This window comes from Paramormyrops kingsleyae, chromosome 25, assembly GCF_048594095.1.
Source record: "Paramormyrops kingsleyae isolate MSU_618 chromosome 25, PKINGS_0.4, whole genome shotgun sequence".
NCBI lineage: Eukaryota > Metazoa > Chordata > Actinopteri > Osteoglossiformes > Mormyridae > Paramormyrops > Paramormyrops kingsleyae.
Genome location: NC_132821.1, coordinates 21,758,286 through 21,783,501, shown reverse-complemented (window position 1 = coordinate 21,783,501; position 25,216 = coordinate 21,758,286). Strand labels below are relative to the sequence as shown.

General features: G+C 46.0%; 4 protein-coding genes across 6 annotated transcripts in view; 2 read left to right on the top strand and 2 right to left on the bottom strand.

The window, feature by feature from the left end:
- The first annotated feature begins 218 nt into the window (after nucleotides 1-218).
- Nucleotides 219-13,882, top strand: galnt7 (UDP-N-acetyl-alpha-D-galactosamine: polypeptide N-acetylgalactosaminyltransferase 7). Of its 3 annotated transcripts, none has more exons than XM_023799319.2 (12): nucleotides 219-886; nucleotides 1,897-2,327; nucleotides 6,952-7,118; nucleotides 7,913-8,043; nucleotides 8,265-8,344; nucleotides 8,743-8,925; nucleotides 10,066-10,183; nucleotides 11,518-11,640; nucleotides 11,939-12,157; nucleotides 12,652-12,750; nucleotides 12,902-13,030; nucleotides 13,480-13,882. In XM_023799319.2, exons 1-12 carry the CDS (start codon nucleotides 767-769, stop codon nucleotides 13,615-13,617), a joined length of 1,938 nt encoding a protein of 645 aa, XP_023655087.1. In that variant the 5' UTR covers nucleotides 219-766; the 3' UTR covers nucleotides 13,618-13,882. The 3 variants fall into 3 exon arrangements, with proteins under 3 accessions (XP_023655087.1, XP_023655086.1, XP_023655088.1); XM_023799318.2 differs by lacking the exon at nucleotides 8,743-8,925 and adding an exon at nucleotides 9,101-9,283 and having other exon boundaries at nucleotides 220-886; XM_023799320.2 differs by lacking the exons at nucleotides 219-886; nucleotides 8,743-8,925 and adding exons at nucleotides 1,209-1,343; nucleotides 9,101-9,283.
- A 476-nt stretch (nucleotides 13,883-14,358) lies between these two features.
- On the bottom strand, nucleotides 14,359-16,420 carry hmgb2a (high mobility group box 2a). The gene is made up of 5 exons (XM_023799321.2): nucleotides 16,263-16,420; nucleotides 15,451-15,609; nucleotides 15,197-15,345; nucleotides 14,931-15,105; nucleotides 14,359-14,853 (listed from the first exon to the last, which is right to left on the bottom strand). Exons 2-5 carry the CDS (start codon nucleotides 15,595-15,597, stop codon nucleotides 14,689-14,691), a joined length of 636 nt encoding a protein of 211 aa, XP_023655089.1. The 5' UTR covers nucleotides 15,598-15,609; nucleotides 16,263-16,420; the 3' UTR covers nucleotides 14,359-14,688.
- A 2,673-nt stretch (nucleotides 16,421-19,093) lies between these two features.
- Nucleotides 19,094-22,433, bottom strand: LOC111837249 (scrapie-responsive protein 1). The gene is made up of 3 exons (XM_023799135.2): nucleotides 22,292-22,433; nucleotides 21,667-21,918; nucleotides 19,094-21,197 (listed from the first exon to the last, which is right to left on the bottom strand). Exons 2-3 carry the CDS (start codon nucleotides 21,900-21,902, stop codon nucleotides 21,143-21,145), a joined length of 291 nt encoding a protein of 96 aa, XP_023654903.1. The 5' UTR covers nucleotides 21,903-21,918; nucleotides 22,292-22,433; the 3' UTR covers nucleotides 19,094-21,142.
- Nucleotides 22,434-24,029: 1,596 nt separating this feature from the next.
- cep44 (centrosomal protein 44) overlaps nucleotides 24,030-25,216 on the top strand; it is a 98,732-nt gene continuing 97,545 nt past the window's right edge. Inside the window, exon 1 of the mRNA XM_072706985.1 lies at nucleotides 24,030-24,271. The gene's annotated coding sequence lies outside the window, so the exon portion shown is untranslated. The remainder of the gene's footprint in view (nucleotides 24,272-25,216) is intronic.

Sequence of the window (25,216 nt, the reverse complement as noted above, 5' to 3'; positions counted from 1 at the left end):
TTAGCATGCGTGTGCGTTACAGTTCTATTTTTTGCACGCGTATAAAAAACACTGCTACCACGCTGTCTCTGTAACCCTCACACTGCGTCCATAACTACTGTTCTCGTAACTGCTGGACATATTTATGAAGCGCCTTAAACTTTATGGGCCCAGACTGGCATTTCCCCCCAGCCCCTAAACCATCAGTCTGAGTCTGTCTAAAGGGTCTTCTGCTGGATCCAACCCCCACTCCCAAACTGCCACCTCCTCCTCCACTAAATTCTTAGTCTAGACTGCAACTGCTGAAAAATCGAACTCGAGCAATTCCAGCGAACACCTGAGAAGCAGAGATTCCTTCAAAGTCAATACGGGAAGCATGCATTTCTCCTATGCGCAGGCCGGTGTCACACATCAACTTGCATGACGATGACAACCCCGGTCCTCTGGGTTAGAGGGACGTTTACTTTTTTTTCCTGACGCAATTAGAGCCGTCCTCAGATCTCAATATATGGACAGGAGAGCAAACAGTGCTGCTACTTCCTGGTTCGGATTAGCCACAGCGCCCGACAGGATCTCCCGGGAAGGTATTCCCGGCGAAGCTGCGCCGTTAGCCAGAAAACTTTGTCCCGCTGGTAACTGAGAGGGGGGGAAAGATTGGAAATTAGAGTACCGGGGAGGAGGAATACTGGACGGACCCCATCCGGGATACGACGCATAACGGGGCGAAACGCTGCCCTTCATTACAAGACATTGCAACCAGCAATTTATCACTAGTAATTATTCCAAAATGAGGATAAAATTAGGTTTTTTCCTGCGCGCCCTGCTGTTCATTTGCACTTTCCTAGGCTTGATGCTGCTGTGGTCTTCCTTCTCGCCAAGCACAACGGACCAAAGGCACCTGCAAGGGGTACGTCCAGTTATTTATATATACATATCATAACAGTCTTTCTCTTTCTGTTTATATGACCGACGTTCATTGTCATCATTATTTCTAACGAGAAATGCGCGCATGTGCTGCTTAATCGCCGCCGAAGTGTTTAATTACCAAGTATCCGAATGGCCGTTGTCATGGAGACTGCAGGCGAGTGCGACGCTTTCTGCGCACCGGTTGGTTAGATAACCTATGTAACCAGCTAGTAACCTAGTCTTTCCCACGATTATCAGTGATCTATGCTGAAAGTTGCGCCACATGGACAAATCGTTATCAGGGAGGGGGGATTGCAGGGATATTACTGACGTCCGTTTCGGATATCAGGTTCCTGCGGTTTGAAAAGATACGTATTGCTGGTTTTATACCATCGAGCGGCTGCGCTGCGTTTCGGCCGGAGTTACCATGTGGTTATGCATATGTCTGCTGATCTGAGGTTAGGATTCTAAGCGTTAAATACGGCAAACCGGATTACGCCGCGTGTCATTAATTTAGAGGCTGTTAATATAATGCTGCGCCCTAAACCCCGTGTTAATAGCACAGAAATGTTTCCAGGGAATGAAGCGAGTGAGGGAAAATGCGATCATGTTTATTTTTCCCAGATCTGAGACGTACCATCTCAAAGGGTATCTATTTACAGTGCTGCATGTTTAATTAAACAAATAAATACTCCTATCACGCTGTGTCATAGTTTCTTCAAACACGAAGTTGGTTAGGGCATGCAGAGTGCAGGTCGATATGTCTTTGAGTGTGTCGATATTTCTTTGATCGTTTTATAATAAAATTTTCTGAAATATACAGCGTCCCCACTCTTGTACGCACATCTGGAATTCCATTGCTCTTAAGTAATACTGGTTTATGTGGCGTAAATACACAATGATGCACAAATGGTCATGGAGATTTTATAAAAAGTTGATAATTCCCAAACAAGTACTTGCTCTATGCGTGCTGGGTGAGAGTCTAACCAACCTGCATTTCTTGTCTTACAGAGAGAGAGAATGTCCAATGACCTCCCTCCTAACCCTATGAAGCCTGTCGTTCCATGGCCTCGTGTAGAAGGTGTGGAGGTGGACCTGCGTAAGATCCATCAGAAGGACGGCGCCGACGGCGGACGTGACCGCGGTGGGGGAGCGGCTCTGCAGAACAAGAACGTCGTACAGAACCAGTACATCACGTTTAAGCCGCACACCCACGTCTACGCCAACCCGGTTCTGAAACGCGGGGACCTGGGCAACTTTGAGCCCAAAGAGCCTGAACCTGCCGGCATCCTCGACGGCCCAGGAGAGGGCGCCAAACCCTTCGTCCTGGGGTCAGAGTACAAGGAAGCCGTGCAGGCCAGCATCAAAGAGTTTGGCTTCAACATGGTGGCCAGTGACATGATTTCCCTGGACCGCACTATCAGTGACTTGCGCCACGAGGAGTGAGTAGCCTAACTGCAGCCTCAGATATGGTTTACTGTACTCAGATATTCATAAATCCTTCCCTAATACATGGGGAGCACGTGTTAGACCAGCGGCGTCAAACTCCACTCCTGGGGGGGCTGGAGCCCTGCACATTTTTGGGTTTCCCCGCATTTAACACAACTGATCCAACTCCTTGTGCTAATTACCACACAGCTCTTGAGCTGAATCATTTGTGGTGGAACAGGGAAAGAACTAAGCTACATAGGGATCCGGCCCCCCAGGACTGGAGCTTGACACCCCTGTGTTAGACCTTCCCTGAAGGTGTGGTAAAACATAACGGCATGTTTACATTATGCGCCATGGGAGTGTGGCTGTTGCTGTATATCATGTTACACACCCACACGCACTGAAAATCGCGCTTTCTTTCTTTGGAATCCTGCTCACGCAGCCTCAAGTCATAGGCGACCCTTCCCTCCGTCTCCACCCTGTGACGTATCATCTGTCATGCCCAGCCACCCGAAAGCACATCGTTTTTTTTGTCCCGGTCGATCAATATCATTCCAGTAGCACAAGTTTAACCATAAATTCACAGCCGTATTCCCGCTCATGCGGTTGTGGCTGGTGGTGTCCTTACATGCAACCCTCAGACTTTACTGTGGTTCGCCCTTTGTCTCGCTGACATTTCACACGGCTGGCTCACACCGCGTGAAAGCCCAAACTTTGGGCTTTGTTGCGACACCAAAAAGACTTGCCTTCACCTGCAGGCAGTGATGCGTTCAGGTTTGAGTCAGACATCCAGCGCTGTTGAACTTTGCAGGCTGTAGAAGGGAAACTGAGTGATTGTGGCCAGCATAAGATGCCTGGAAATTAAAGGTGTACATTAGGCAGATGAAGAAGGAGAATGAAGACATTTCTTATATAGACCTGATTACTGTGGGCACAGCATAGTGCTGCACAGCAGTGAGATTCGGAACATACTTGTCAAATATGTGCATGACGTATTTCCAAAATATAAAGCTTGCGTGATGAAGGGAACGGTTACATAATTTGAGGACAAGTCTGGAACAGCAGCACAATGACCGGGTTTAAATCTTGATGACAACTGTTTAAACCAAACCAGAGTAACAAGATTCGCGTGTTTGTGCCACAATTTCCCATGATCCTCCTGGGCAAATTAGCACCACAGGACGTAAGGTCAGTGGGGTGAGGGATTAGACTTTGATGACTGAGAGGACATGGTGACTAAGAGCTGCCTATGGGCTTTGACTTGTAGGGAAAAAAAATGCATAGAAATAGACTGGCAGTTACGGATTGCCAAGAGCCTAGACATAAAGGGCAAGACATTGTGTGCCTCACCCTCAGAAGCCTATAAAGGTTATGGTGTGCTTCAACGAACATGTTATCCAATACGCTACCGGCACCGGAAGGTGTGTCCCAGCTGAAAAGAGGTCTTATATTTGTTGTCGTGGTTAAATGGCTTGACGGCTAACATAGCAAGCCAGAACTGGTTTGGCTGTTTGGCTTAGCAGGCGTGTGGCGTACAGACGTGGGGAGATGGGATTGGCTGTGTCACTTTTGTGACCCTGAACGTCAACACTGAGTGTGCAGTGTGTCACGTGCAAACACCACAGTCAAGATAATCGTCACATACAATCCTGTTAATGTATACAAGTGCAGGAGTGCATGTCAGTACAAGGACTGCTGCAATAAATACAGTACAATAAGTACAATAAGTGAATTATTTCCAACAATGAAGTATCGCTTGTTAAAGGGGGTTACATGCGACTGAGCAGTCAGCTGGCTTTTCTGGTCATAAGGGTAATGGTTTGTGGGAAGACACTGTTCTGTGGAAGACACTGTTTGTTTTAGCACACAGTGGTCTGTGGTGCCTACTGGGGCGGAGTACTGCAAAGAGGTTGCAGCCCGGGCGTGAGGGGTGACAAGCAGCGCCGCAAAATGGTGACGTTTTCCAAACTGGTTGCAAGACCACCGTCCTTCATTACTGCTTCGTGCCAGAAGGTGGCACTATAGGTTTAAGATGCTCAGAAAGCTACGCTTAAGTAGCTTATAGTCCACATTCGCGCTTCCGTACGGAAAGCGAAAGTTTATTTTGGTAGCTTTTCAGAGGCGTGTATATTGACCAACGCTGTGCAAAAGTTGGCATATATTAAATTTAGAATATGACTAGGAGACAAGATGTAGTTTCCTGTATAATACCTACGGGAAACGAAATTAGCAGGAAACGAAACCAATCCGAAACCTTTGTAAAGTGAGAGCTGTGATATTACTGTTTTGCTTTAGAGTAAGCTGAGTACATGGGTGATATCTGTACATGTCTCTGGTTCCCAAGAGGCGGGGTGTCTATTGCGATTTAAAAGCGTCTTTTGGGACTTAAACCCCGCAACGACGGGCGGCAGAAATGTCGACATCAAAGCTTGTTAAAGCGCCAAATTCACCGCCCTGCGCTCCACTGGGCATTCGCTACCATGGTTGAGAATTAAACTAGTCTAACCGGTAAAATGAGGCACTTCATGCTATAAATGCTTCATGCGCACTGTGTGTTTAAGGCGAACATTTCGGGTTGTTAAACAGACACCGAGAAAAAAAACATATAACCTACGTAGGAGAAATTTTGAGATTGGGTAGGGGGACACAACTTAATTTAAATACAAAGGTTTGTTTGGGGTGGGTGAATGAATGCATATTAAACAAGCTTTGGGGGTACACTTTCCACACGGTTCCTATCTTTATGTAAGCAAAATCTTTTAAACTGCGGTCTACCGAAATGCATGGGCGCTTAACGCAGTCTGCTGGTTAGTGCGGCTGATCTATTTAAAAAGCAGCCGAGCTGAAAGGCGGGTTTAAGGCGTCCAGCCGCTGTGCGCGTCCCCGGTTCTCTCCTTCATTTAAAAGTGCGCGCTTTGCGCGGTCCCGGATCTCTCCTTCGTTGCCCTGCGTGGTGACAAACTTGCCGCGGAAACGCAGCTGAAGCGGCCTCCCGCTGCGTAGGGGGAGGGTAAGTTCACAAAGGACCATTGCTGTCACCCCCCCGCCCTCGCCCCCCGTTCTTATAGCCATTTGGACCGACAGGCTGCCGCATCCCTCCCCCCCCGTGGAAGTGACAACGTGCGTCTCCTGCTGTTTCGCGCAGTAAACTCATAAAACCCCTGCTGTTGTCTTGCGCCGTTGCGCAGAGCCCCGCATTACGTCTGTTTCCCTTAAGCAGTTCCGTAAACGTTTCCGTGTAGTATTTTTGCAGTATGGCAGAACGCGTGCAAATTGTCAAGCAACGTGGTGTATTTTTAACGTTTGTTTATTTGAAAAATTTGACTGGTAAGGGCAGAAAAGTAGTTGTTGGACATACTGTACCAATTAATCCGGAGCTGAATTCCATAAGCATATTTTAAAATACATTTTTGATGCTCAGATGAAGTTAGGCAGCAATATATCGGTTTGGAGTATTGTGTGATAAGGGGTGTTGCGGGGGGGTGGTCTCTGTTCCCAGGTGGGGGGGCCTGGCAGCATGTGTGTTACACATGAAGTGAATACTCTGATTCCTTTTCACAACGTGCTATAGTTAAAAAGAAAATGTCATAAGAGTGAAATGTTTGTTTGGCACAATCAAGCTTTAACATGCAGACAGAGAATAACGGCTTCAATGGAAGGGGCCAATCGTCGTGCAATTTTCTCTGCTAGACTGAAGAAATGTGTCTGTTAAAGGTGCATCGAGAGTCTGCTCAGCTCAGGCCCAGAGATAGTGTTTAATTTTCATGCTTTATCCAAGATGCCTACAGGATTATTATTATTATTATTATTTATTATTATTGTTGTTGTTGTTCTTACCAGCCCCTGCCTTTTTGCAAATCTGTAATAAGAGCAATTAGCAAATCATGGTACCATCACAGTCAGCAACTGTCGGAAGATGTTGTGACAGGAGTGTTGTGTATAATTACTGTAATTATTGTTATACAGCCTCCAGCGACTCTCTGCGCTTCTGCTGCAAAATCCCCACGCTACATGTACTCAGGGGTGTAGGCAGAAAGTTTAGGCCCCCTGTCAAAATATCACCTTGGGGGGGGCACCCTCCTAGGGCTGCCACTTTCAATCTCAAGAAATAGGGATTCCCCCCCGATTGAATTTCCCGGCTGGGGGAGGAGGTCCTCACGGTATAATTTGCAAAGCTAATGTTCCCTGAGCGTATAAATTGTGATTTTTCATATTAAGGGCCCCCTACAAAGTGCTGCCCCCCTCCCCCCCCAAATCTGTCAGGGTATCCATGCCCCTCCAACGCCCCTGCATGCACTGTATTAACAGAGGGATTCAGGTCACGTGCATCCTGGACTGATGTGCATTTCACCTCACGGTGCATTCTGCAAACACCGACTGTGCACTGTATGTTCTGCGAACACCGACTGTGCACTGTGTTCTGCAAACACCGACTGTGCACTGTATGTTCTGCAAACACCGACTCTGTGCTGTGGTTTGTGAGGGCGGACTGTAACCGCATGATGAGGCTTTTGATGAGGTGGAGTGTGTGCAGGTGTGTTACAAGTGAGCATTTGATGTTTCTGGGGTCTGGGTGAAGCTCTGGGAAAAGTCAAGATGAAACCTACAGATCCGGTCCTCTCTCTCTCTATGCAGGTGCAAATACTGGCATTATGATGACAACCTGCTGACCTCCAGCGTTGTCATCGTCTTCCACAATGAGGGCTGGTCCACCTTAATGCGGACGGTGCACAGTGTGATCAAGAGGACGCCCCGGAGATACCTGGCCGAGATCGTCATGATCGACGACTTTAGCAATAAAGGTGCACGGGACTGTGCCAGCAAGCCCGCTGGAGCCCCTACACCAGTGCCAACGGTCAACCCATCAGACACCATAAGCTGCCACCTAGGGCGACATCTTCTGGTGGGGGCCAACTTAGCAAGGCAATTCCACTTTGTCGCAGATAGGGGGCGCCAGTGGTGAAGCTCTCCTAGGGCACTACATTGGTTTTGACCAGTACTGCCCTATGCTCAGAACGGTCTCTGAGGGCAGAGTTCGTAGCTGAGCATCTGAACGGGTCCGGTACTGAGTGAGATCTTTTCTGGGGTGGGTTCAGAGTATTTCCTGGGGTTTTGCTGAGATGCAGACGTCATGTAGATGCTCCTCTTCAGAGTGCTTTCTCTGTGCCCTTGTTTAGCTGAACCTGTGGCACAAAGGTAATCGAGAGAGACGCTCGTGATCTGCTCCTCCCCCCCCCGTCCCCCCACGAGATGTTAGTTAACCTCCCACTAACGAGCCGTGCCGAAAGCTCCTAAGTGCTGTAATAATTACCTCGCACAGCAAGGTAGGAGGCACTGAGCCAAGGGTCTGGCACAGGAAGTGAGGCGGTCAGGATAAGACGGGGCCCTCCCACCGCGCCGTCATTCAGAACCGCAGGGCGGCACATGAAAGCATGTAGCGAAACTCCGCACGAACTCTGAAGCACTCTTCATACTTGTTACTGACACAGATGGTAATTTACTGCGCAACCGTTAATTAGCTGCCAATAAGCGGCCTGTCCGTCGTGCTTGCCGGCGTGTGACGCGGCTCTGTGTGACTCTCTCCCCCCACCCCCAGCACACCTGAAGGAGCGCTTGGACGACTACATCAAGCAGTGGAACGGCCTGGTCAAGGTCTTCCGAAATGAGAGGAGGGAGGGCCTGATCCAAGCCCGCAGCATTGGGGCTCGGAAAGCCACTCTGGGTCAGGTGGGCGCCCCATGGTGGTCCAGACACCTGTGTGTGTGTGTGTGTGTGTGTGTGTGTGTATTAGATATAAATATGTACACCCAAATACATAGCACAGTATGAATAAATTATAGCATATTCATTTGTTGTGTGTGCAGTGTATGCCGCCCTCAGTGGTAGTGGCTGGCATGACGGTGGAGTGTGAGGTCGCCTAAAGTGTGGCATGTGATTCCCTTGCCCAGGTGCTCATCTACCTCGATGCCCACTGCGAGGTGGGAGTGAACTGGTACGCTCCTCTGGTGGCTCCCATATCCAAGGACAGGTACCGTACAAGCCAGAGTCCCGTGGTCCCCCGCCTCGAATGGACGTGTGATGTGTGTTCTGCGACGGCAGGGAAAGCCTCGTCGCCCATTTCCCTCCTTGCTCTTTCGAACATGAGAGAGTTCCGGCTGCGCAGAGACCTCACTTTCAGATACGCTAAACGGTGACGCACGCCGTTCTGATCGCGAGGCTGCGATCTGGCACAGGGCTAATGCTGTATTTTTAATCGATAGCCCACATTCCCCTGCATCTCACTAGCTGAGCTTTACTCATTATGTGAAAATATCAGTTACCAGTCCTCAGATGTTCTGCGGTATTTCCGCCGTGGCTGATCGTCTGTGCCGGGCAGTGCCCGCAATATAAGGCTGTGCCTGTTTTGTTTCTCGTCCAACGCTGCAGAACGATATGCACGGTGCCTTTGATAGATTACATAAACGGAAAAGAATATGACATAGAGCCGCAGCAAGGGGGCGACGAAGACGGCTTCGCCAGGGGGGCCTGGGACTGGAATATGTTATGGAAGCGGATCCCGCTGACTGATAGGGAGAAGGCTAAACGGAAGCATGTGACAGAGCCCTATCGGTAACTCCTCTGCGGACACGCATCCTCCACAGGCCTGACTGAAACTCTCCTCTCTTTTTTGTCTTGTCCTCCTGTTTTGTTTTCCTTTTTGTTCATCCCCCCGCCCCGTATCTGCCCTCTGTGCGCACGACGACTCCTCCATGCCCCGCCCACCCGCCTACCGTAATAACCCTAGAACGGTGTGCACGGTGCCTCTCATTGACTCTGTACATGGCCAGACGTTCGTCTTGGAGCCGCAGGGTGGTGGGAACGAGGATGGCTTCGCCAGAGGAGCATGGGATTGGAGCATGCTCTGGAAGCGGGTGCCACTCACTAGCGAGGAGAAGCAGCGGCGGTTAACTTTGACCGAGCCATATCGGTAATTTAGCCCGGCGGCTGGGGTGGCTCCCCCCCTCGCTGCTCAGCGTCAGGTGTGTGGTGGTGGGCCAGTTCTGTTATCTCTGCTGTTCAACTCTTACCCCATCAGGACGCTTTCATTCCACCCCCCCACCCCGTTCCCAAATCCGCTTTTTAGGGGCATAAATTGTAGCATGCATGCTAACAGCTAATAAATAAACAACTAATAAGCACTGTTTCCACACTGCAGGGTCGCCAAACTCTCACGCATCTTTCTCACTCACGCTCATGTCGAGATGTCTTTCGGCAAATCTGTATTATTCCATTATGAACCTAAAATTAGCCACATCTGAAGTGTTGGGGTAGTTTGCGAACCAAACAGATTATTTTACAAGCTAATAAAATGACCTACATGCAGATGTGTGTGCATGCGTGTACAGACTTGTCTGGAATTGAAACGCCAGCCAACTGACCAGAGTTGGCCACCCTGATAATGTCAAACCGTTGCTTCAATTAATTGAAATCAGGCCCACTGCACATAATTCCCAAAAAAATCACTTCAGCCAGGCCCACATGAAACACAACCCCTCCCACCTGTCCCCCCCCCCCCCCCCCGATACTTTGGGCCTGATTGAAATATTCACTCCCCCTCCCTGTATGGATTCACAGCCGTGTGTGTGCTCCCTGTTTCCTGTGCTCTCTGATTTCCTTACCCTTACGTTCATCCTGCACGCTTTTTCAGTCTTGCCATCGTTACGCTGCCAGCATTCCCTGATGAAGACCTCAGCGCCTCCTTTCTTTCAGATCTCCGGCCATGGCTGGGGGGCTGTTCGCCATCGAGCGAGATTTCTTCTTCGAACTGGGACTCTACGATCCCGGCCTGCAAATCTGGGGAGGGGAAAATTTTGAGATCTCCTACAAGGTGAACGTCAGCCGTCAGCACTTGCGGGAATACAGTCAGAAATCGGGCTCTGGCGAAATGCTAATGTTCTGTTAGCCATCCATCTATCCATCCATCCATCATCCTTAACTGCTTATCCAGCCCAAGTTTGGCGACACATGGCGGGGCCATCCTAGAAGGGAATCCCGTCTGTTATTTATAGCAGAAACAGATCTGAATAGATCCGCTGGGCAAAAATAAAAAACTGCTTCATATTCCTTATTTTGGCCTCTAATGAAGCCACAGCTTTCAATGCTTTCAAACTGATTTCTAGAACACTCTTTCAAATTGTGTATCTTGATTCTTGGCCTCGGGGTGGCACAGTGGTGTACTGTAGCCTCACACCTCCAGGACCAAGGTTGGACTCTTTGCCTGGGTTCCATATGTGCTGACTTTGCCTGGTCTCCCCATATGTGCTGACTTTGCCTGGTCTCCCCGTGTCGTCGTGGGGTTTCCGCCGGGTACTCCGGGATCCCCCCACAGTCCAAAAACATGCTGAGGTTAATTGCAGTTATCAAACTGACCATAGGTGTGTATGTGTGAGTGAGTGGTGTGTGATAAAGGAATGCACGGGAATGGGGAACGTGGTAATACCGCGGTAATGGGGGAGAGAAATTAAAATATTCCTGTGCTAATGGGAATGGGTATGATCTTCATGGTATTCTTGTGGGGAGGGTAGTAAAATGTATGGTAGCACCACAGTAACGGTAATGAAATTGCCTGTAAATACATATTCTTATGTTTGCTTTTATTACTTTTAAGTCCTTTTATTCTGTTAAATAATTTGTTCTCACCTCAGCACCACCTGATGGCAGTGAGTCATTTAATAACTAAGATATTTAAAAGCAAATATGGACATGCTTAATTTTACACTGTACTGCTGGTGTGTTGGTAAACACGGGGACCAGGTGGGGACGGTTTAGATGTTTACGGGGACGGATTGGCACACTCTCTAGTGTGAGTGTGCCCTGTGATGGGTTGGCACCCCATCCTGGGTTGTTCCCTGCCTTGTGCCCGTAACCTCTGGAATAGGCTCCGGACCCCTGCAACCCTGAATAGGACAAGTGGTTACAGAAAATGGATGGATGGATGGATTCTTGGCCTCAATTTGTACATCATAATCATTATGTGCAGTGGCAGTAATATTTCCTGACAGCATTATCATTAGTGGATTCATAAAACTATATGACTCATAGCAGGGTTAAATACAGAGCTTATATGCAGGCTGTGATTGGCCTGATTGGTTGATACTGTGCATGTGTGCGGGCTGTGATTGGCCAGATAGATTTGATGGACAGGGGGATCGGTTTCCACAGATCTGGCAGTGCGGGGGTCAGCTGCTCTTTGTGCCTTGTTCCCGGATCGGACATATCTACCGGCTGCATGGCTGGCAGGGAAATCCTCCCCCAGCCCACGTGGGCTCCTCCCCCACACTGAAGGTCAGTGGCCACACTGTCTTCATGCTTTGCTTTCTGTGTCTGGCATCCATCTTGGGATCATTTGAGCTGGGCAAGAAATAACTGTTAGTCACTTTTAAAAGCAGGCCAGTTCTCAATGGATTTTTTTGTTTATACTTATTTTGTGTACTGCCTCAGTCAGACCAGAAAATAAATAAAAATAATAAAATATTAAATGAAAATTTGTATTGCCATGGAAACAGACATATTCAGTTGGCCTGAAAGATTGATGTACATTGTACATTCTTGACTCCCCCCCCTCCCCCCCTCGCCCCGGTAGAATTACGTCCGTGTAGTGGAGGTCTGGTGGGACGAGTACAAAGACTTTTTCTATGCCAGCCGGCCGGAGACAGAAGCTCTGGCTTACGGGGACATCAGTGAGCTGAAGAAATTCCGTGAGGAGCGCAACTGCAAGAGCTTTAAATGGTTCATGGAAGAGATCGCCTATGACATCCCCAAGCACTACCCACTGCCTCCCAAGAACGTGGTCTGGGGGGAGGTATCTGGTTCCCCTCTTTTCTGCTACGCTCAGGGCTCGTCCAGAGAGTGGGGCGAGGAAAGTCAAGGAGCCTGCTCATTCAGAACCAGGGCATTTATCAGAAATGACCCGACAGGAAATTGCAGATAACAACATGACAGGATTCATCACGTTGTTACAGTCAAATTGCTAATATTTACCCGATATAAAACTTCAATATCACTGCACATAGACGGTTAAACACAATCCAAATCCAGTATGTTTACTTTGCACTTCACATACTAGGACAATTTAAACCATGTTAACAATGACATAAACAAAGAAAATAGGCCCAAAGATAAGGACTGACTAGACGCCACACCATACTTCCATAACAATGCTGTCCAGATTAATTACTGAAAGCTAATTAAGTAGCTATGTGTTACTAACTAGCTAAGTTGTACTGTCTGTTGCTGTTTATTGGTTTGTAAGAGATGTTCTAGGGAGTCAATCGAATGACTGGCATTTTCCACCAGATACGAGGATACGAGAGCAATTACTGCATAGACAGCATGGGTCACACAAACGGAGGCAATGTGGAAATCGGACCTTGTCACAGAATGGGAGGGAATCAGGTAATAACTTTTTCCTTGATTTCATTGCTAATATTAGTGTTTCTGTGGCTGCAAGGCTACTTTCAGAATTGCTAACTAATGCTTTTGGATGTACCAGCACTTTCCTCAGTGAATAGTCCATTAGTAACCAATCATCACTGGTCTCTTCAAGCTCTTCCGGATCAATGAAGCCAACCAGCTCATGCAGAATGACCAATGTTTGATCAAAGGCACAGACGTGATGTCGGTCAACATAAATCACTGCAATCTGAACGAGAACATGGAGTGGAAGTATTTTAAGGTCAGCCTTTACATCTTTCTTCCTGTCAGAGGAGTGGACATTGAAATTGACTGATACTAATTTCATGTGTGTGAATATTAAATGTTGTATCATTGGTGGATTCTTTGTCCAGAGTGAAAAATCCGTACCTCTGCAAGGAAAGTGGATTTTCCCACTGTGTTCCCATCAGACATGATTAAGCTGAACGTTTTCTGAGCTGCAATTTCTTTTTATGTAGTCCTTACAATTTAGACAGATCCACTGAAGCGCTTGCGATTTTACATTTGGAAGCCATATGATTTTAAATGTCAGCTTTAATTATGAATTCCCCATGATAGCTTAAAACCGGGGGAGACTTCAGTAGGAACGATAGCCTATTGTTTTTTAACCTTATATAGCTACTGTCTTCTGTGACAAACTGTCTGTTAGGTTATTCCTCATAAAATAAATGAATTCTGACTTTTTTACAGGATCTGCACCGGTTCACTCATGTTCCCACAGCGAAGTGCCTGGACAGATCAGACATCCTGCACACGGTGTTTATTTCCGAGTGTGACAGGAACAAGACCACTCAGAAGTGGGAGATGAACAGTATTGTAGCAGTGTGAATCTGGGAAGCATCATTCATGCAGCAGGTCTGAGAAACAGGTGCAGTAATAGCAACTGCATCTGGAAAAAAAGAGAAGCCAGCAATGGATTGGCCACCTTATAAACCACCGGAAACGTTAATCACTGGCCAGGCTCCATGATGGATGTTTACAGCTGTCTCAGATGATAGTATTTTCCTCAGGGGTTTCAAAATCATTTCTTTACAATTACTGTAAAATAAGTGCTCAATTCATCTGCTCATAAAGTTTTGAAGACATTGGTTAACATTGGATGTTTTTTTTCTCCCACTGATTTGCCCATGTATGTGTCATGCATAATCAGCATTGTGGTAAAGGTATTCAGAGGCACTAGCAGAATCTACTAGAAGCACACCGTTTCATTACAACAGATTTATGTTTGGGATATATTACTGCAAATGTGTGCAGACCCCTGATATTTTATTAGTATAATATGGGTATAGCAGAGGCAGGCCAGCATGTTCTTACACCATGCTTCCTGTTGGGGGATCTGTGTTCATCAAAACTTTAAACCTTAGTTGTGCAGTTGTTTCACACTGAGTCTCAAATTTTAACTGGAGGTTTGCAAGCATCCATTTTAAGTGTTTTTCCATTGGCCCACACTGATAGCACTGGGAGAATTATTGTGTGGATCCATCTCGGGCATACAAGCAGAACATGAAAATGCCTCCCAAATCTATAATACTGCCATCCAAAAAAAAAAACCAAGCAGCACAATCAAAGTATCAATCATAATATACAAAATTTTATTATAAAAATTGCATCTACACAGAACAAAGTTTTAAAGCTCCAAGTAAAAAAAAAAATCCTGTACTACACGTTTGTATATTTAAAAACGGCAGTGGAAGCATACAAAAGGGAGAACCCACCACTATCCAAAACAAAAAGCAGTGCTTCGAGGACCAGATACTACAATTTACAAAACAACACATGAACCTAATATGTATTACAGCTATACACATTTCTGTACATGTTCTGAAAACCCAAATGCCAAATGTGTTGCATTCCATAGTTCACATTCTTGTTTTGTAAATACTGCTCAAGCCTCCAGGCCTAATCATCATCCTCCTCATCTTCCTCATCCTCGTCTTCCTCATCATCCTCCTCGTCTTCCTCGTCATCATCATCTGCCGGTTCTGATTTCTTTGCCCCGGCTGACCGACCGGACGCCCCCTTCTTCCCACCATCTCCAGACTTGGCGCGGTAGGCAGCCACATCCTGGGGGAGGGAACGGTTTGGTTAGATGTGCACCAGTGTGCCAGTTTCGGTAGCTGGTGGGGTGGGGGCAGACCTACCTTCTCGTACTTCTCCTTCAGCTTGGCGGCTTTCTGTTCAAAGGGGGCCTTGTCCTTGGACGTCTGCTTGGCCCACATCTCACCCAACTTCTTGGCCACGTCCCCGATGGAGATACCTGGGTGGTCACTCTTCACCTTTGGACGGTGCTCAGAGCAAAAGACGAAGAAGGCCGACCTGTTTGGCATGTAGGAAGACACGATTATAATATTACACTATTGAGGGTGGAGACTACCCCCCCCCCCCCCCCCCCGGCAGCAACACTCACGGTGGACGCTTGGGGGCGTTCGGATCCTTCTTTCTCTTGCCTCCCTTGGCTCCTTTAGGAGGAATGTAGTTCTTCATCTCCCGCTCATAACGAGCCTTGTCGCTCTTCGCCATGTCCTCGAATTTGGTCTTCTCCTTCGCAGACATGGTCTACAAGAAACGCAGCGAGCCCCACTATTAGCCCCCGGGCCACTCTGTAGCACCACCTCCCCCGCAACAATCCCGGAAAAAGGCGCGGCCGGACGCCCGCCTCACCCTCCATCGCTCCGAGCACTTCTTGGAGAACTCGGCGAAGTTGACGGACGTGCCCGGGTGCTTCTTCTTATGCTCCTCCCTGCATGTCTGCACGAAGAAGGCGTAGGAGGACGTCTTCCCCCGTGGCTTGTTCGGATCTTTACCCATGGCAGCAACTCCCTGTGCGGCGCGTTTAGGGCGCCGTGGAGCAAAAAGCCGGTTATGAGCCTCTGGCGCCTCGCAGCCCGGTGCTTTATCCCGTCAGACGCTCTTATCCCACTTTAATCCCGACACGATCCCGCCGCGGAGACGCCAGAACAATGAGCGGTGCCTCCATCTTGTTTCCCGCCTAAAGTTCGCTCGGCCATGTCTGGGCGCTCGGCGGTAGTTTCGGGACTTCGTACGGCTTAAAAATCCCGGCTAATAAGCTTATTCACGCGGTTATTTCAATAACTATCGGTACTCACCGTCTAAAAATCCCCATTGACTATTTAGGTGACCGCCGAGATCTCAAAGGCGGCCAAAGTCTTATAGCCGCTAGGCTAACGAGCGTGTGCTACGGCGCATAAAGCCTGCTTAGGCGGTTCAGATCGTGAGGAAAGAAATAGCGGAACAAGCAATTTAGTTTTATAATAAAAGTACAGCTACAGCATTTACGTCTGTAGTATTCAAACTAGTTTTTTGGGTAAATAAGCACTGAAGTAACCTGAACTGAAGTTACAAAATTAAAAATTAGGAAAATAAATTCTCCAAAATAAAGTCACAAGTGAAATACAGGTTTTAATTTCCTAACGGGACAATAATAAGGAGAGAAAGCGAAGCTCCGTACTCACCTCTATGAGCCTGTAAACTTTGTCGTAGAGTGCACTCACTAACTTCCTCGCAGTGTTTTTTCACTGCCGTACCGTTCACATAAACTTGATTAAATGCGCTAGCAACTCCTCCCTCGCGCTCCGCCGTTGGTTCTCCTCGAGCATTCAAATTTGAATCCGAGCCCCGGCTCGGGCGACACCATGAACTGATTGGCCCACGGCGCCTTCCTGCCGCGCGCTGCCGCCGTCAGTCAAACCGCTGCGGCCGCCCCCGGAGGAGGGGGAGAGAGCAGACTCTGCGGTGATTGGACAAGCCTGGGATTTTAAATCGACGGCGCCAAATGCCCGTGGCCCAGGCGTTGACAATACGATGCTGCGATTGGGTGAACGTGGAGCGGGGGGAGGGATGGGGGCGCGCGCGCGCGGTGTTTTGAATTACAAAAACAACAGCTACAGAGATGGGAGAGCCGTGTCGGGGAACAAAGGAGGGCTGAAATTAAATTAGCCAGCTGGCTGACGACTGCCGCGAACCGGAATTGGCCGCTCGGCTAGCCCGTCACTACCCACGACGGATGCAATGTTTTTTAAGAAAGTGCAACCACGCGCCCCAAAAAGAAAGTCGAGCGTAGTACAGTCATGTAAAAATAGAAATACGACACAATTTCAGTCGGAATTATTAGTCAAATGAACAAGAGTAAATAAATTTGTCTCCCTGTTGAAACATTAATTCTCCCCGTTTGATATTTTCGCCGTTATTCGTGTCTGTGAAGACTGAGTAAGTATTTCAATAATAACTTAATATAAGTAAATATTTGACTATTATTACAGTGCATGAATCCCGAAAAGCCCCCAGGGACACGTTTGGCTGAGCCCTGTTGTGCTGCTTCAGTAGTTAAAGCCTCCATTTGGAGCCGTGCGCGCCACTGAGCCAGACGGCCCCCGGCCAGTCGTGCCGTACCGCGCCGGTGACACCTCTCCGCGCCGGCCCACATGGCGCGCAGCGGGAAAGCGCCTGTCAGCTGCCGCTTCCTCCCGCCCTCTGTTTTGATGCTATGAAGAAGAAGCGGGTGGGGCTTTCAGTGGCCAGTGATTAAGGCATCGTATTTTACACATACGCGGTTTATATAGCATAACACCGAGTATAGCATTGTTTATCCCGACAAAATTACTGTTTATAAGTTGACTCTTACCAACCAAGAGAAACACTGTAGGCATTAAAAGTACAATTAAGATTTGTCTTTGAAAGGTGGTTCATGACTGAAATAACTTAAGGAATGGTTTATTTCAGTTACAGGAAACGTGTAATTAAAGCCACAATAAAGTACTGTCATCTGAAGAAGCCTATTAGCACACAAATTGATAATCCTTGAAAATTGCAAAGAAAGCACAACAGAAATTTAAGTCAGGTTTAAGTACTGCAGCAGTTCTACAGGTTGAATCATTGTCGTCTCAGCCCCTAAGTTGTATGTCCAATAGCATATTGTTTTATATGGTGATTGTTTGGCTTGGTCTCCATGCTGAATTAAAATTTGCATTAAGGTACTGAATTTATTTTTATTACTTAGGATTGGGTCATGTGGCATCTTTGAAAACAGGAGTTTGCTTGTATGCAGAACAAAGCCAGGAAAAAGTCTATTAGGCCATACACTGCACTGGAGCTAATCCGTTCTCTGCCCTCCAGTCCAGCACACCACAGGATGTAAGGCAATCTGTCTGTGTTTATCTCTTGTCCTGAGCTGATGGGGTCTCGCAGAGTCCAGCAACCAGACGCAATCAGAGCGCCAAACTAGCAAGCCCACACTGTTACACGGCCTTCCCATCTGTCGGTGCTGAGCAACACTCCCAAGTCTTTAGATCGGTCAAACATGAGGAAATCTTTTTTTGAATGCATTGCACATTTTTGGGCTGCTTCATTATTTTAATTAGATCTGTTTATGTGTAGATTCCACACCGCTTTAGATTCTCATTCATGGTATTTTATTGCACCAGATATCCCCCACAGCCAGCACTACTTATTATTATTCTCTTCGTATACTTCATTTGCAGGACCAGGGTTTGAGTCTCTGCCCCAGCTCTATGTGTGAGACGTTTGCATGTTCTCCCCGTGTTATCATGGGGTTTCCCCCCCACAGTCCAAAAATATGGTGAGGTTATTTGGAGTTACCAAATTGCCCGTAGGTGTGAAAGGTATGTGTGTGTGCCCTTTGATGGGTTGGTGCCCCATCCTGGGTTGGTCGCTGCCTGCAGCCTCTGGACCCCCTATGACCCTGAATATGGCAAGCAGTTATGGAAGATGGATGGATGCTAGATTGCTTCTCTGTATGCTTCGAATGTAGCATTATGGTTCAGCTGGCAGCCTTTTCACACCAAAGCTTCTGTGTGTGGGTGATTTTGCATGTTCTTCCTGTGTTACAATGAAACAAATGGCTGTTTAGGTAAACTAGTGAATTTGAAAACAGTTCTCTTCTTGTGGATTAAGTCTAAGAGATATCCTTCCTGTATTTTCAATATGGCTGTAAGCTTAAATGGCACTTGTAAGAAACCTGAAAATGAATATGTTTAATAACAAACACCTGGTTTTAAAACCCAAGTTCTGAGCCATGTTTAAGGTGGCACACTTTTCATTTACAGACAAGATCTGTAGGAAACGCAAGTGGCAGAGTTAAGAAATTCTGAGCTAATGTGATTAAGTGTTAGTTTGCAGTGAGATGTGGTGCTTTCTCCCTGGGATTCCTGTCCCATTGACTTCTCTTGTTATGGGCTAAGACTGTCTGTATAACATCTCAGTCTGTAAGACAAAACCCCAAACCCAAGGACTCTCCAGCAATGTTTAAATACACCAGTGCACTATGGCTGGTTTAAATTTTTTAATCCAAAATTTTAATGTGTTACAATATACACTTGTTGCTGGAATAGGGGGTTTATGACAAACCCCTGCATGTCTGGTCCTGGAATGAAGAACTTGATGTGAATTTTTCGAATGGTATGAGTAGGAATAATGTTCAAATTCTTTGTGACAAATGTTGATAAAGCAAAGCATTATTTTATCTCAAAGTCCAGAATATTCCTTAGCATTGTTTTCAGGGTGATTCCCCTACTACCCACCCATAATTCAGACCTACAATAGTCTTAAAGCTGGAAACTCCAATAGCAAATCAATTCTAAGGTGACCAATAGTGATTGCTCTCCTCTCCTGCTGGGCTCTTAATGGATATGGGAATGAGCAGCTATCACTGAAACTACCACCGGCCATTGTAGTGCAAAGTCATTCTGAAGCAAAGGTGCATGAATCATTTACATACCCTAAGCCCCCAGCTGTTTATCAATCCCAACGACTGAAAAAACACCTCTCGCATAGTGGATGGGCCTTAAAAGACAGGCTGAGGTGAATGAGGTTCACCAAGTGTGAAAATGCTCACAGAGCCATTAAAGTACCATGACATTACCATCTATCCTTGAAGCTTTTAAGTTTAACTGATGCATATGTTTACTAGCCTGTTTAAAATGTAGGTGTAGAGTAATGTCCGAGATGAGATAGTTTAATATCATTGCTATTATTAGGAAACATTTACACATCAGTCCTTTATGGCCTGATTTCCTATAATGCAATGAATTAGGAAAAAACATCTAAATATTTTGGGAAGAAGCAGGGGGGGTGGGAATGTAAAAAGTTATATATTGGTAACTTGAACCCTGTGGGGGCCAGACACGCATTCTTTAGTTTCACCTACTTTTCTGTAAACTATGGGGTGGAATACCCCCTCCCCCAAAATATGTAGGAATTCATACATGAAGCCCACTAATGATGTCACAGGGCGTGTGAGTCAGTCTTTCACTCTCAAGTAACATCCCCTCACAATCTCACCTTTCTCTTGGCTAAGTCAGGACAGACTTCACGGAGTTTTAGCTAAATAGTTTAGCATGCATGAGCCTATCAAATTACCCCGCTGTCTCTGAGGATGTTCCGACTTTGAATGTGTTACCGGCTACAGCAATTCTGTTAAAAAATGAAACCGATATGACTTACAACGGAAATATGAGGAGATGCAGGCAGTTATAAGGTTTCGCATCCTGCTGCGTCGCTGCAGCGCACAGAAGTCTTGCCAGCAGTTCAGTACACTGCAACTCCTTTTACCAGCAAAACAAAGGCTATACATGCAGTTTTTAAATTATACGACAGACGTGGGTGAAATAAGATACTTGGAAACAGTTAAGCGTCTTGTAGAAGTTCTGCTAGCTGCGGGTACAAACAGACTAATTTAAGTATACTCAGATAATGCAACCTTAAAATTAAACCAACAGTTGCATTTTGGTCCGATAACAAAGGCTTCACGGTAGCCTATGGTAATTAGCAAAACAAATAAACTGTTAATTAAAAACGCTAAACGTTGATTTCGATACAACACAATGTTTTGAACAAAAAGTTTAATCTGAATTTACATGAGTAAATATTTTAAAGGAACTTGATTATAATTATATAAATGATCAAGTGTATTTCGAGTACATTGTGTGTACAATACTCATACTCTGTTGTAATATTTCTTTAAAACAATGGTAGAGTCCGTTTTCTTTTTATAAGGTGTTTCTAATGTGGTTATGAAAATAAACGTCAGCTTCGACAGATGGAACGGTCTGCTTGTAGTGTGGTATTCACGAAATTCAAGCGCTTAAGACCTGAACTCGAGGACACGTTGAGACTTCAGTCATGTACACCGTAATCATTATTACACTGGTAAGTCATCAGCTGCAATGTATTTAAATTGCAGATTGCGCATTTATAGTGTTTTACAAGTTACGACGGGGGAGGTCGTGGGTGTTCCGAAGAGGGAGAAAGACCGGTTCGTCCAGCTCCTCGCCTGCAGCGCGTCTCAAGCTGCCGCTCGTCTCCAGGAAATCTGCCTTCAAGCGTTTTTACATGGGATGACAAAGGAGATCTTCGGTCCGAAGAAAACATCTCTGAAACACAACATGAATTTCCTCTTTAGAAAAATCAACTTTACCACGAAAAGTCGCGTGAAGAGTTGATATAGGCTGATATCGGAAAAGAACTTTTTCCAAATAAGCATATAGTATAAAACTCCCCACAACTGTCATAGTGTAAACATATTATTAGATTAATGGCACAGTTTTATGCAGACCCAGGGCGTTTAGTACCTTCCCAACTCCAAGCTGCAATTACGTAAAGCATTATACAATGTAAACACAGCGGGTATTTATTTGAATAACCCTTCGCAACAACTGCAGTACACAGATGCACACGTGAAAATATGAACGACTTGGTGAGGAAAACGACAATGTAGCCTGTGTTCAAGGACTGCCCGAGGCCGGATCGCATTCGCCCTGCGCCACGCTCGACACCTCAACATAGGCGCCTCCTTGTTAATTTAGGCGGCTAACGCCACCTGCCGGCCCAAGATGGCATTACCTGGGGCAGCACAACAGCTCACTGAAGTTGCAGAAACAGACCACGTCGCATTTGCTTCCTTCCCAGAAGTGGTTCTGGAGGGAGTCGATGGGTCGCAGCATATCGATCCCGTTGGCGATATTATGACAGTCCCGGTTCTTCAGCACTTTTTTGTAACAGGACAATCGGTTTGATGGCGTAGCATCGCCGGTCAAAAGTGCAACACATAAAATAGCAACAACCAGGGATATTTTCATCTTCTCTGTATCGTCTCTGAAATCCAAAAAATACGACAGAAATGGTGTGCATATATATATGAAAAAAGGAATATATAGGAAAAAAGGAGTCGGTACATAAGCCAACGTCGGCCCAAACCTTGTTAATATCTGGGACTGTAATTAATACAGATAACTGATGAGTTTATTTAAAATTCCATATGTACGTTTTTTTTTTTACTAATGAAATCTCTGTGACTGATTGCATACTCGCATTAGAATTTGCATCTAATTATTTCAGCAGATTTTCCTTTAATTTTTAATTGTGGGCCTACATTTAATCAATTTTATACACAATAACCATTGTCACCTAAGCAGCCTAATTCACTTTGCGTCCTCACATGAAGTGTTCAGATTGCGACGAGTCCTACCTTTAGGTGCACGCTCGTTAGGAAGAGCCACAGGTTTTGTGTAGGTTTCTCGGGTCCCTGGGTTTTCTGCGATTTGGGCACAACGGGGCTGTTGTCCTCCCCTGGCGCTACTCCGACTGAGGCTGCCCGCCTCTCGACCCGGCTCCGCACGCCGATCGCCTCGCAGCGCTGACAGAATCAACACAAGCCAACATTCAGCGCAGAGGGGGTCCGGGACCTAATTCAGACCAAAGATATAATATGTCTTTTAATGAGCAAAAAATAAAAACCCGAAATAAAAGACCACTGATTACCTTAAAATAGATAGTTTTTAAAAATAATTATCAATCATTATTTTTATGATTTTCATAATGATTGTTTTTGACCCAGAACAATTGCGTATGGCGCACACAGGGACAGAGTATTTCATATTATAATGCAATATTACTACGTAAAACTCGATGTGGGTTTTGCAAACCGCTGGATGTATTCACAGATAGTCGGAATATGCCTGCATCTTACATAGACTGCATGCGAAAGGTTTTATTTAAATTTCTGGCTTTCCTGGTGGTGATTGAGTCATGGGGTGTATTACACTTATACACAGGGCACGGCAATGTGCCCAGATAGGAAAACACTGTCCAGATTGTTAGGGAAGCGAGTTGAGAAGATGGTGGTGAAACAGATGTTTGTTACTGTCCAGCTAAGTAATAATAACATAACTGTAAAGCTACCGATAAAACTGATATGAAAGTGATAACCCACAAAAAATTACTGTTTTCGGAGATATTGTGGTACCTCTATATATACTGGGCGTTTATCCATTTAGTTTGTTCGTACTGTTGTGCTGTTCCACCTGAGCAATGATTAGGCACCTTGATAAAATAGCCGGACCTGAATTAATTGGCTTTGCTCATAGTCCTTGGCCTTGACTTGTGTCATTTTATCTGGCTGCTATCTGCATGGACAGGGCCAGGAAGCGAGTGAACGTGGAAAGGAACATTTTTAATAGACTTACAAGCTATCACGAGTCCGGTCCGGTCCGGATATGCGAAGTATCCACTGGAAGGGGTTAGATTTGCGTCATTCGTGTGTAGCAAACGACAAGAATAAATGTGAGGATTTGCCATGCTGACCTGTCAGTAAAAGATGTTTTAATCTGAAAACTAATACATTTTCTTGACCCTCTTTCGAAGCATGATGAAAATTGCCAACAGGCTCGCCATGTCCGTGCTTTTCACGCCATATAATGCTAGCTTTAGGGTAAAAGATCGCGGATAAATAAGATTTTAAGTCAATACGATAAAAATGTAAGCAGGCCTACGTATGTTCATATAGCAAGTAAGGGGTAGGTACTAGTGTCGGTAGGTGAGTGCAGGCTCCCGCACGCCCAGACGGATATTAGGTCAAACCCAAAAAGCACATCATCTCCGAGATTTAGGCCTATCGCGATGCATCTGTAATCAAATTTCAAAAGTACTGTTCTGGTGCTGCGATATGGCAAAATAATTCCGTTTCAGAAGTGGATGCAAAACCCTGCAGCCTGCTAGTCCCGGCTTCTCTATTCGAACATACGGACACTGTGATTAAAAACATTTAAATCCTAAGCTCGGAACCTAGTTAAAGGAATTAAAACCTAGGCTATATTGTCACTGCACTGCCAGATACCTTGAACCACCGACACACTTAAGGCTGATTTCAGGCTATATTGTGCGGTTTTCTGTAAAGTACTTGAGCTGGAAATGTTGCCAGGTCTTGGCAAACCTGAAATTACCATTAACCCAGTCCAAGTGGAGAAACCGACGTGGTGCACGAGGCGAACAGATTTCCTCCGCAATATGACAGTGTTTAGCCAGTCTTAAATTTGAGGGTGGCATGAAACATGGAAAAATGGCGCACAGACACGAACACTTAAAAAGTAATTTAAATGTTCGACGGAGCAGCAGAGGGGTTTCAGCAAAGGGTCGCTCCCCAGAGAGGTTAACCGCTGCTGCCCAAAAGGTGAGTCGTTTTTTTTTTGTTTCCTTTTTGAAATGTTTAACTTTTAAAGTTTAAAAAACCGGGATGTTGGAAACACCGTGTCCCCTCGGAGCAGTCGGTTTAACCGGGCACCGCTAAAACGCATCAAGCTGTAAATTATCCATCGTATTTGATGTTTTTTAAATAAATTGCTACTTCTACGGTACCGGAATTACCACGGAATCTGGCTTGCTTTGCTTAAAATACCATCCATTATCTGCTATTCTAAGGGTATGCAACCCTAATCATGGAGTGCCGGTATCCGGCAGGTATTCTGTCCTATACCTGACGAGTTACTATCTGCCTGAGATCAGGTGTGGTTCATCAGATACGAGGGAGGATAGAAAACCTGCTGGATATCGGCACTCCAGGATCAGGGATGTCTATCCCTGTACCATTGTATTGTATCCCAGCTATCACATTATAGGCTACTGCAAAAATAACTTTGGGTTGAAGACATGGGGGGTTGAGATCTCTACCCATTTAACGGGGGTCCAGGGGGTTGTATTGGCTGGTTTTGATTATTGGGGGGTTGGGTGGGGGTTGCCACCCCTTCATCTACCACTCCCCCATAATTTACGCTCATGGGATGCACCCCTCACGAAATGCATGACATTTTGGTAGCGGAATTACCTCTTGCTGTATATTATGGATCCCGATGAGACGGTCAAATTATAATATCTCTTAATGTTAAATAAATAAATAAAATATTTATTTGTTTTTTGCCCTTTTGTTTTCGTGTAATTATAGGTGTTTTCTCATATATCAAACACATTGGCCCTATATATTGCTTATATAACAGTGGAGGGTGTAAGGGCGAATATACGTGAATACATTTATGGTACACTGTCAAACTTATTGCATGAATTTATTTCCACCTAGTGTCTCCAATTGTGAGGTGACAGACTTAGGGAATGATGCCATCTT